The following is a 12,436-nucleotide window of genomic DNA, read 5'->3' as shown; positions in this document are numbered from 1 at the left end:
ATGGAGTTGGGTGAAGTTTCAAGTTGGCATATATGCTTTACACAATGCAATGTATACGTGCATATGTGTATAATCCCCACTTTGATGTGGTCTAGGCAGGTGCCTAGTCAGTACCTAGAATTGTGGGGAAAAAAGGGCACACAAAATAATTTGTTAGGGACCAGGGTCAGACTCAGGTACAACCTGGCAGGCTGAACAAGCACTGCACTAGACGTAATGCTCTATGAATAACTTAGTCCACACCAGTTGACGACTTGAACCAATAAAATTTTACTGACTTTAATTGATGAAGCAACCTCAAAATAACAATCCGTAACATACAGGTGGTCGACTTATTTACATTGTCTTCTGCTTTTTCCCTCCAGTACAGAAATGCATTTATAAAGTGGATTACTGTTCCCTATTAACAGATAAATCCTTCTAAATCTTTCTTATCTGTTCCCTTCTCCACTACTGCCAACTCCAGACTTCGCGCCTTCTGTCTCGCTGCACCCTAAGCCTGGAATAAACTTCCTGAGCCCCTACGTCTTGCCCCATCCTTGGCCACCTTTAAATCTAGACTGAAAGCCCACCTCTTTAACATTGCTTTTGACTCGTAACCACTCGCCTCCACCTACCCTCCTCTCTTCCTTCCCGTTCAAATTAATTGATTTGATTTGCTTACTTTATTTTTTGTCTATTAGATTGTAAGCTCTTTGAGCAGGGACTGTCTTTCTTCTATGTTTGTGCAGCGCTGCGTACGCCTTGTAGCACTATAGAAATGCTAAATAGTAGTAGTAGTAGTAGTAGTTATAATTCTATTGTCAGTACCTCAACGGCTTGATGACAGTTCATTGCAGTCAGGCTTTAATACTCTGCAACCCGCATATGATTGGTTGGTAAATGTAACTGATATCTCCCTCTACCTGAGATGTAACCAACTCCTTCACATGGTACAAAGTTGCCTGGATGGTATACACGGTTCTAAAAGATGTCCCTCTCCTTCAACTGGATTATACTGGGGTGCAGAGTTTCCCCATACCACCACACAGAGCCAGTCAGCTACTTTTCTAGTTCCGGTTTTGGTCCCAGTGAGCCTGAATCCTTGTTCAAGACAAGTGCCTATGATGCCTTTTTGTAGGGGTATAGGCAGGCCGATTCCTTGCAATTTAGAATACCAGTACTGGCATGGCAGGAAAAATAAGGGCTCTCCCTATGAGATAAATGGAAGGAGGTGGGAGATGACCAACGACAATTTTGGCAGGTAAAACAGGAGCTTAAATTACTTTGGGAGGAGTTCACTGCTGCCACCAAGAACATCCCTCAAAACCAAACCCCTCCTTCACTTCCATCCCCTTCCAGAGACTTCCCCAAATCTCTGGAAGGTTCTGGTACCAGAAGGTCTGAGTTTCCAAGTAGGTGCAGGAAACAAAAGTTCAGCAAAAGGGCAGCCTAGGCTCTCTAGAACTGCTAGAACAAAATGCTGCCAAAATCTGCAGGCAGCCTGCTCTCATTGGCCAGAAACCCAAAACAGAAAAAAGGCTGCACAGGAATAGACACACAGGCACAAAACCAAAAATCTGTTGCATTTTTACCAATGTTACATGTCATAAACTGGCAGAAATATATGTGTGTATACACCTGCTCCAGGCCAGGCATAAATATATACCTGTGCCTGCCATCACTAACGAGTAAATTAAACTCTGGAATTCGTTGCCAGAGAATGTAGTAAAAGCAGTTAGCTTAGCGGGGTTTAAAAAGGTTTGGATGGCTTTCTAAAGGAAAAGTCCATAGACCATTATTAAAATGGACTTGGGGAAAATCCACTGCTTATTTCTGGGATAAGCAGCATAAAATGTATTGTACTTTTTTGGTATCTTGCCAGGTACTTATGACCTGGCTTGGCCACTGTTGGAAACAGGATGCTGGGCTTGAAGGAACTTCAGCATTCTACAAAGGGGTTATTTGTTCTGCCTATTCAACAAAGGAACATAGACGCCTTGTTTCCTTTGTAGCATACTAGAGTAACAGTGAAAATATGTACGTTAGGCATGAGCAATAGAACAGACATAAGTGTGTGCACCTAAGTTCCGATGATATAGGTGTACCTTGTAGTATTCTAGTAGTTATGCATATAAGTGAGTACCGCCCATGCTTTCCTAGACTCCGGCTATGTGTAAACCTACCTGTAAAATATAACCTATAAAATATATGACCATATCTACAAAATTGAGATCAGATGAATTTTGGCATATAGGACTAGATTCTATATGTCTCTCTGAGATTTCCATGCGGAAATCGAAGCGTATTCTATAAAGTACGCTTTGATTTAGGTGTACAAAACTACAGTAGCATTATTAAAGGCTTTGACTTTTAAGTTTAGAAAAAACTTCCAAGAAATATCTTTATAAAAGAAAATGGGAATAATGCCCTCCAGTGGCTACATATATAAGTGCATTCAAGGAGTCGGTAATCTAACGCAAACTAAACAATACTCAATTACTCCTTTCTTCAGAACAAGAATAGATCATCCTAAAACCAATGTACAAGGTGAAGATCACATAATGTAGTTTTGTATGAAATTTGTTAACTTATTATTGAATGTGTGGAGGAGTGGCCTAGTGGTTAGGGTGGTGGACTTTGGTCCTGAGGAACTGAGTTCGATTCCCGGCACAGGCAGCTCCTTGTGACTCTGGGCAAGTCACTTAACCCTCCATTGCCCCATGGAAGCCGCATAGAGCCTGCCATGAGTGGGAAAGCGCGGGGTACAAATGTAACAAAAATAAAATAGATACTATTGGAGATTCTACATGGAATGTTGCTACTAATGGAGATTCTAGATGGAATGTTGCTACTATTGGAGAGTCTACATGGAATATTGGAGAGTCTACATGGAATATTGGAGATTCTACATGGAATGTTGCTACTATTGGAGATTCTACTTGCTATTCCACTAGCAACATTCCATGTAGAAGGCTGCGCAGGCTTCTGTTTCTGTGAGTCTGACGTCCTGCACGTCAGACTCACAGAAGCAGAAGCCTGCGCGGCCACATTGGTGATCTGCAAGGGCCGGTGGTGGATTTTGGTCCTGAGGAACTGAGTTTGATTCCCACTTCAGGCACAGGCAGCTCCTTGTGACTCTGGGCAAGTCACTTAACCCTCCATTGCCCCATGTAAGCCGCATTGAGCCTGCCATGAGTGGGAAAGTGTGGAGTACAAATGTAACAAAAAAAAAAAAATAGGGTAATGGGGTCTTCAATGCCACTACATAGATCGTTAATGGATTTGGAGTTTGGCCATTTCTTCTGTCTGTTAAGGAGGCCTGTATATCACACCAATGTAAATACATTTGCCATTTCCTTTTTCTAGATTGACCCACAGTGCCTCTTCCTTACTCTATAGGTCCTGCAATTGTGCGGCTTTAATATTATCTTTAACATACAATGCCACTCTCCCTCCCTTTCTTCCTACCCTGTCTTTCCTGAACAGGTTATAGCCCAGTATAACTATATCCCAGCCATAGTTCTCTGTGAGCCATGTCTCTGTGATTGCCACTAAATTGAAATCAGCCTCAAGATCTAAAACCTTAGTTCCCATACTTTGGGCATTAGTATCCATGTAAAAGAAAATTGACAAAGCAAAGATGAAAGAGGCCAGTCTGAACTCTGCAACACAATGAAACCAAAGCACGTAATGGACATAACATAACTCTTCTGCTCTACGATTCCCTCATGTGTCTGTTCCACATGAAACCTTATTTTACCACAACATCACTTTGTATTTGTTCATACCGGAGTCGGCAAACGCCTCTCCAGTACTATGTAAGCCACATTCAGCCTTCAAATAGGTGGGATACAAATGTAACAAATAAATAAAATAAAATATATCTTTAACAATATGGACCTAATTAACTGGACAAACTGAAGATTTTGAACTTGAGGTTAGTATTTCTAGAGCATTAGAAAAATCATTTCTGGAAGGAGTATACCAATGGTTTTCTTTCTTTGTAGCTATAAAGGTGAACTGTGTGGACTGTGTGGTGACTATGATGGAATCCCTGCTAATGACTTTAAGACTCCCCATGGCGCACTGGTAGCTCAGGTCAATGACTTTGGAAACAGCTGGAATGTCCAGACCAAGTAAGTATTCTTTTGGGTTCCTCCTAGTAGTCTTGATCTAGTGGCAGACTCTCAATACCCTGACTCTCCTCCTCTCTCTTCTCTTTACTTCACAGCTGTAACTCGACAACCTCTATAGTGGTTCCAGAATGTACAAAAGAAGAGCAGGACTCTTACGAGGGACCTGAATACTGTGGTATCCTGGTGGATCCTCATGGGCCCTTTGCTCCCTGTCATAATAAGATTAATCCAAATGTGAGTGACTTTATTTCACATCCTTACAGGGTTGAGGGGAACATGTCCTGGTGGAGAGTCTTAGAAGAAAAAAAGATTAGCTAGTGAAATAGGTGACATTTCTATAAGAAAAGGATGGTTGGTGTAGTGACCCTTCTTAACGCTTGGAGCTGCTGGAATCTGGTGGCATATGACAATCGAAACAACTCAATGCAAACATTTCCTCTAGGAGTTTTGACAAATCATGATATCTTGCTTTGCTATGACAGACCTTCTTCAAAGACTGTGTATATGACATGTGTGAGCTGGATGGTGACCGACTACAGCTGTGCGAGGCCCTGGAGTCTTACGTGAATGAATGTCAGGAGAGGAACATCACCCTGCGACCCTGGAGGAATGAGAGCTTCTGCCGTAAGTGACATCCCTGGCTGAACGCTTCTTTCTGATCCCTCTGAGGATTACTGAACAAATTCAGTGTATTTAGGATTTCTGTGGCCAACAAAGTAGCATAGGGTAATGATCCTTAATTTTTTTCTTCTTCTGATCTAAACATCATTCATTGTAGAAGGTTAAGAAAATAAATACATTTACAGACTTTTACAGTTACATTTCAGTAATCAGAATTTTTTTTAGATTTGCTTTGTTTATTACCTCTCCCTGTTTACTAGGCCGTGCTAGTGACTGCCGCATGGCAATGCTGATACAGCTGTGTTGGCATTAATGCATGGCAGCCACTAGCGAGGCCTAGTAAACGGGGGGGGGGGGGGGGGGGGTTAGATATTTGATTAACTGCTTTTTGTGTTGAACGTCAAACAAATGAACAGTAATGGACACAGAACAAGCACAGCGGACACACAAGCAGCACAATCAACCCAAACTCGTAACTCCCAGTTACCTCACCGTCCCAGCCTCCCCATACTAAAAGTGTTTTCCATTGAATTTTGTATGATTCATGTCTGTCTTCTCTTCCTGCAGCCATTAAGTGTCCTCCTAATAGTCACTATGAGCCATGTGCCTCTGCATGTCCAGCCACATGTCTCAATCCTCGGCCCCACTCATGTGACCGCCCATGTGTGGAAGGATGTCAGTGTGATCCAGGCTTTGTGCAGAGTGGAGAGCAGTGCGTGAGGAAGGAGCAGTGCGGGTGTACCTTCAATGGACAGTATTACCAGGTATTTGCCAGTGTTTTCTCATGCTCTACGAAATAGCTTCTTCAGTCTGACGTACTACAGAACTAATCTTAACAGTCTGCGGGATTCCAACTATGACATCACTAGAAACATATTCTTTTGAGGGGCACATATTTTAACGTTTTTGGAGTTCATACCCATAGCTCTAGGACGCCTCTAAATAACGAGAGAGGGCCGTGCATCCCAAACTCACAAAGGGTAATGCGTGCTCGCTCCTCCTAATGCCAGTTTAATTTCTGTAACTTCTAGCCTGGCGAGGTCATTTTCTCCGAGGCCTGCAATGAGGTGTGCCAGTGTCTTGCCAACAACAACACCAAGTGCACCGATACCAGCTGTGGCCCTGATGAGTACTGTGCCAACAACACAGGTGTCCAGGGATGTTTCCCTAAAGGTACATTCTGTTGTTTTAATCAAAAGATATTTGAATGATTAAGGATCTTTCGGTTCTTGATTTTCTTTAGTAATCTCATTGTAACCCACTTAGATTCTTCATTGATGGAAGCGGGATATAAATACATAGAGTAGAAAAGAATAGAATAGAATATTAAGTGGGTACAATAGAACTCAGTCGGTCCCCCCTCAGTTGCCAGGTTGGGGGGGCGGGGGGGGGGCAACTCAGGAACAATATCAGGAAGTACTTTTTCATGGAGACGGGGGTAGATGCCTGGAATTCCCTCCCATGGTGGTAGAGATAAAAACGGTAAAGAAATTCATAAATGCATGTGATAAATACAAAAGAATTCTCTATAGAAGGCATGGTACCAATCAAGCTTAGTGGCAATTAGATGACAACACCAGTAATTGGGAAGCAAAGCCAGTGTTGGGCAGACTTTTAAGATCTGTGCCCTGAAAATGGCAAGGACAAATCACGATCAAATATATGTATGTAGCATCACATCATACCTTATACTATGAGTTTATCTTGTTGGGCAGACTGGAAGGACCGTTCAGGCCTATATCTGCCATCATCTACTATGTTGTTTTACTATGTTAATTTAAATTGATGGATGGCTTCATCACTTTGCTGCTTTGCTTTCAGGCTCTTCTACTTGTGTTGCATCTGGTGACCCGCATTACACCACCTTCGACAAGAAGAAGTATGACTTCCATGGCAACTGTACCTACGTTTTGGCTAAGCCTTGCAATTCCACCAAGGTTCCCTTTGCGGTGTACGCTTCCAATGAGTACCGGAATGGCTATACCTCTGTCTCGTACGTCAAAGCAATCTATGTGGAGGTGTATGGATTGGTAGTGTCCCTTCTGAAGAACAAGGTGGTTCAGGTGAGAGCCTGAAGAATCAAAATGACATGTTGTCTTTCTTCTGGCAATACAGTCTTTACTCAATTAGTGAGGACCTATGATTGAACAGAAGCTGAAGTTGATAGCTGGACTATTTTTCAGGTGAATGGCACCACTGTGAACATTCCAATCAACCCAGTCCCTGGACTTTCCCTGTCATCCTCTGGGAAATACATGGTTGTGCAAACGGATTTTGGCCTGGTTGTGAGATATGACGGCAATCACTACTCTGATGTAAAAGTGATCGAGGAGTAAGTACAGAAAGTTTACAGGTGGGGATACCAATAGCAGAGGAGATAGAAAGCAAGATATGAAGTAGCTGGTGGAAATAAAAAAGATGAAATTGAGAAATATGGGGGCAATTTATCATCACATTCACATTCACATCTTTATAAAAGAATATGGGAATAATGCCCTCCAGTGGCTACATATATAAGTGCATTCAAGTAGTCGGTAATCTAACGCAAACTAAACAATACTCAATTACTCCTTTCTTCAGAACAAGAATAGATCATCCTAAAACCAATGTACAAGGTGAAGATCACATAATGTAGTTTTGTATGAAATGTGTTAACTTATTATTGAACGTGTGGAGGAGTGGCCTAGTGGTTAGGGTGGTGGACTTTGGTCCTGAGGAACTGAGTACGATTCCCGGCACAGGCAGCTCCTTGTGACTCTGGGCAAGTCACTTAACCCTCCATTGCCCCATGTAAGCCGCATTGAGCCTGCCATGAATGGGAAAGCGCGGGGTACAAATGTAACAAAAATAAAATAGATACTATTGGAGGTTCTACATGGAATGTTGCACTATTGGAGATTCTACATGGAATGTTGCTATTCCACTAGCAACATTCCATGTAGAAGGCTGCGCAGGCTTCTGTTTCTGTGAGTCTGACGTCCTGCACGTATGTGCAGGACGTCAGACTCACAGAAGCAGAAGCCTGCGCGGCCACATTGGTGATCTGCAAGGGCCGACTTCTAGTGGAATAACAACATTCCATGTAGAATCTCAAATAGTAGCAACAGTGGAAGAGTGGCCTAGTGGTTAGGGTGGTGGACTTTGGTCCTGAGGAACTGAGTTCGATTCCCGGCACAGGCAGCTCCTTGTGACTCTGGGCAAGTCACTTAACCCTCCATTGCCCCATGTAAGCCGCATTGAGCCTGCCATGAGTGGGAAAGCGCGGGGTACAAATGTAACAAAAATAAAATAGATACTATTGGAGATTCTACATGGAATGTTGCTACTATTGGAGATTATACATGGAATGTTGCTATTCCACTAGCAACATTCCATGTAGAAGCCTGCGCGGCCACATTGGTGATCTGCAAGGGCCGACTTCTACATGGAATGTTGCTAGTGGAATAGCAACATTCCATGTAGAATCTCAAATAGTAGCAACAGTGGAGGAGTGGCCTAGTGGTTACAGTGGTGGACTTTGGTCCTGAGGAACTGAGTTCGATTCCCACTTCAGGCACAGGCAGCTCCTTGTGACTCTGGGCAAGTCACTTAACCCTCCATTGCCCCATGTAAGCCGCATTGAGCCTGCCATGAGTGGGAAAGTGTGGAGTACAAATGTAACAAAAAAAAAAAATAGGGTAATGGGGTCTTCAATGCCACTACATAGATCGTTAATGGATTTGGAGTTTGGCCATTTCTTCAGTCTGTGAAGGAGGCCTGTATATCACACCAATGTAAATACATTTGCCATTTCCTTTTTCTAGATTGACCCATGGTGCCTCTTCCTTACTCTATAGGTCCTACAATTGTGTGGCTTTAATATTATCTTTAACATACAATGCCACTCTCCCTCCCTTTCTTCCTACCCTGTCTTTCCTGAACAGGTTATAGCCCAGTATAACTATATCCCAGCCATAGTTCTCTGTGAGCCATGTCTCTGTGATTGCCACTAAATTGAAATCAGCCTCAAGATCTAAAACCTTAGTTCCCATACTTTGGGCATATGATTTTTCTACTGCTCTAGAAATACTAACCTCAAGTTCAAAATCTTCAGTTTGTCCAGTTAATTAGGTCCATATTGTTAAAGATATATTTTATTTATTTGTTACATTTGTATCCCACCTATTTGAAGGCTGAATGTGGCTTACATAGTACTGGAGAGGCGTTTGCCGACTCCGGTATGAACAAATACAAAGTGATGTTGTGGTAAAATAAGGTTTCATATGGAACAGACACATGAGGGAATCGTAGAGCAGAAGAGTTATGTTATGTCCATTACGTGCTTTGGTTTCGTTGTGTTGCAGAGTTCAGACTGGCCTCTTTCATCTTTGCTGGTATGCCACTTAAGCTTTGTCAATTTTCTTTTACATGGATACTATTCTGGAAGGAGTATACCAATGGTTTTCTTTCTTTGTAGCTATAAAGGTGAACTGTGTGGACTGTGTGGTGACTATGATGGAATCCCTGCTAATGACTTTAAGACTCCCCATGGCGCACTGGTAGCTCAGGTCAATGACTTTGGAAACAGCTGGAATGTCCAGACCAAGTAAGTATTCTTTTGGGTTCCTCCTAGTAGTCTTGATCTAGTGGCAGACTCTCAATACCCTGACTCTCCTCCTCTCTCTTCTCTTTACCTCACAGCTGTAACTCGACAACCTCTATAGTGGTTCCAGAATGTACAAAAGAAGAGCAGGACTCTTACGAGGGACCTGAATACTGTGGTATCCTGGTGGATCCTCATGGGCCCTTTGCTCCCTGTCATAATAAGATTAATCCAAATGTGAGTGACTTTATTTTACATCCTTACAGGGTTGAGGGGAACATGTCCTGGTGGAGAGTCTTAGAAGAAAAAAGATTAGCTAGTGAAATAGGTGACATTTCTATAAGAAAAGGATGGTTGGTGTAGTGACCCTTCTTAACGCTTGGAGCTGCTGGAATCTGGTGGCATATGACAATCGAAACAACTCAATGCAAACATTTCCTCTAGGAGTTTTGACAAATCATGATATCTTGCTTTGCTATAACAGACCTTCTTCAAAGACTGTGTATATGACATGTGTGAGCTGGATGGTGACCGACTACAGCTGTGCGAGGCCCTGGAGTCTTACGTGAATGAATGTCAGGAGAGGAACATCACCCTGCGACCCTGGAGGAATGAGAGCTTCTGCCGTAAGTGACATCCCTGGCTGAACGCTTCTTTTTGATCCCTCTGAGGATTACTGAACAAATTCAGTGTATTTAGGATTTCTGTGGCCAACAAAGTAGCATAGGGTAATGATCCTTAATTTTTTTTTCTTCTGATCTAAACATCATTCATTGTAGAAGGTTAAGAAAATAAATACATTTACAGACTTTTACAGTTACATTTCAGTAATCAGAATTTTTTTTAGATTTGCTTTGTTTATTACCTCTCCCTGTTTACTAGGCCGTGCTAGTGACTGCCGCATGGCAATGCTGATACAGCTGTGTTGGCATTAATGCATGGCAGCCACTAGCGAGGCCTAGTAAACAGGGGGGGGGGGGGGGGGTTTAGATATTTGATTAACTGCTTTTTGTGTTGAACGTCAAACACAAATGAACAGTAATGGACACAGAACAAGCACAGCGGACACACAAGCAGCACAATCAACCCAAACTCGTAACTCCCAGTTACCTCACCGTCCCAGCCTCCCCATACTAAAAGTGTTTTCCATTGAATTTCAGTGGCCCCACTCACTTTCATCGTATGATTCATGTCTGTCTTCTCTTCCTGCAGCCATTAAGTGTCCTCCTAATAGTCACTATGAGCCATGTGCCTCTGCATGTCCAGCCACATGTCTCAATCTTCGGCCCCACTCATGTGACCGCCCATGTGTGGAAGGATGTCAGTGTGATCCAGGCTTTGTGCAGAGTGGAGAGCAGTGCGTGAGGAAGGAGCAGTGCGGGTGTACCTTCAATGGACAGTATTACCAGGTATTTGCCAGTGTTTTCTCATGCTCTACGAAATAGCTTCTTCAGTCTGACGTACTACAGAACTAATCTTAACCGTCTGCGGGATTCCAACTATGACATCACTAGAAACACATTCTTTTGAGGGGCACATATTTTAACGTTTTTGGAGTTCATACCCATAGCTCTAGGACGCCTCTAAATAACGAGAGAGGGCCGTGCATCCCAAACTCACAAAGGGTAATGCGTGCTCGCTCCTCCTAATGCCAGTTTAATTTCTGTAACTTCTAGCCTGGCGAGGTCATTTTCTCCGAGGCCTGCAATGAGGTGTGCCAGTGTCTTGCCAACAACAACACCAAGTGCACCGATACCAGCTGTGGCCCTGATGAGTACTGTGCCAACAACACAGGTGTCCAGGGATGTTTCCCTAAAGGTACATTCTGTTGTTTTAATCAAAAGATATTTGAATGATTAAGGATCTTTCGGTTCTTGATTTTCTTTAGTAATCTCATTGTAACCCACTTAGATTCTTCATTGATGGAAGCGGGATATAAATACATAGAGTAGAAAAGAATAGAATAGAATATTAAGTGGGTACAATAGAACTCAGTCGGTCCCCCCTCAGTTGCCAGGTTGGGGGGGCGGGGGGGGCAACTCAGGAACAATATCAGGAAGTACTTTTTCATGGAGACGGGGGTAGATGCCTGGAATTCCCTCCCATGGTGGTAGAGATAAAAACGGTAAAGAAATTCATAAATGCATGTGATAAATACAAAAGAATTCTCTATAGAAGGCATGGTACCAATCAAGCTTAGTGGCAATTAGATGACAACACCAGTAATTGGGAAGCAAAGCCAGTGTTGGGCAGACTTTTAAGATCTGTGCCCTGAAAATGGCAAGGACAAATCACGATCAAATATATGTATGTAGCATCACATCATACCTTATACTATGAGTTTATCTTGTTGGGCAGACTGGAAGGACCGTTCAGGCCTATATCTGCCATCATCTACTATGTTGTTTTACTATGTTAATTTAAATTGATGGATGGCTTCATCACTTTGCTGCTTTGCTTTCAGGCTCTTCTACTTGTGTTGCATCTGGTGACCCGCATTACACCACCTTCGACAAGAAGAAGTATGACTTCCATGGCAACTGTACCTACGTTTTGGCTAAGCCTTGCAATTCCACCAAGGTTCCCTTTGCGGTGTATGCTTCCAATGAGTACCGGAACGGCTATACCTCTGTCTCGTACGTCAAAGCAATCTATGTGGAGGTGTATGGATTGGTAGTGTCCCTTCTGAAGAACAAGGTGGTTCAGGTGAGAGCCTGAAGAATCAAAATGACATGTTGTCTTTCTTCTGGCAATACAGTCTTTACTCAATTAGTGAGGACCTATGATTGAACAGAAGCTGAAGTTGATAGCTGGACTATTTTTCAGGTGAATGGCACCACTGTGAACATTCCAATCAACCCAGTCCCTGGACTTTCCCTGTCATCCTCTGGGAAATATATGGTTGTGCAAACGGATTTTGGCCTGGTTGTGAGATATGACGGCAATCACTACTCTGATGTAAAAGTGATCGAGGAGTAAGTACAGAAAGTTTACAGGTGGGGATACCAATAGCAGAGGACGTAGAAAGCAAGATATGAAGTAGCGGGTGGAAATAAAAAAGATGAAATTGAGCAATATGGGGACAATTTATCATCACATTCACATCGCTGAAAGT

General features: G+C 42.8%; 1 protein-coding gene across 1 annotated transcript in view; it reads left to right on the top strand.

The window, feature by feature from the left end:
• Nucleotides 1-12,436, top strand: part of LOC115458290 (zonadhesin-like) — a 162,617-nt gene that overhangs the window by 50,772 nt on the left and 99,409 nt on the right. The window contains exons 26-39 of the mRNA XM_030188153.1: nucleotides 3,990-4,118; nucleotides 4,214-4,352; nucleotides 4,601-4,742; nucleotides 5,307-5,503; nucleotides 5,771-5,912; nucleotides 6,561-6,802; nucleotides 6,923-7,071; nucleotides 9,196-9,324; nucleotides 9,420-9,558; nucleotides 9,806-9,947; nucleotides 10,534-10,730; nucleotides 10,998-11,139; nucleotides 11,786-12,027; nucleotides 12,148-12,296. Coding sequence (XP_030044013.1) covers nucleotides 3,990-4,118; nucleotides 4,214-4,352; nucleotides 4,601-4,742; nucleotides 5,307-5,503; nucleotides 5,771-5,912; nucleotides 6,561-6,802; nucleotides 6,923-7,071; nucleotides 9,196-9,324; nucleotides 9,420-9,558; nucleotides 9,806-9,947; nucleotides 10,534-10,730; nucleotides 10,998-11,139; nucleotides 11,786-12,027; nucleotides 12,148-12,296 — 2,280 coding nt within the window. The remainder of the gene's footprint in view (nucleotides 1-3,989; nucleotides 4,119-4,213; nucleotides 4,353-4,600; nucleotides 4,743-5,306; nucleotides 5,504-5,770; nucleotides 5,913-6,560; nucleotides 6,803-6,922; nucleotides 7,072-9,195; nucleotides 9,325-9,419; nucleotides 9,559-9,805; nucleotides 9,948-10,533; nucleotides 10,731-10,997; nucleotides 11,140-11,785; nucleotides 12,028-12,147; nucleotides 12,297-12,436) is intronic.

Source organism: Microcaecilia unicolor, chromosome 14 (genome assembly GCF_901765095.1).
Source record: "Microcaecilia unicolor chromosome 14, aMicUni1.1, whole genome shotgun sequence".
Lineage (NCBI taxonomy): Eukaryota > Metazoa > Chordata > Amphibia > Gymnophiona > Siphonopidae > Microcaecilia > Microcaecilia unicolor.
Note: the sequence above shows the minus strand (reverse complement) of the source record. Positions and strands in the feature narration are given on the sequence as shown.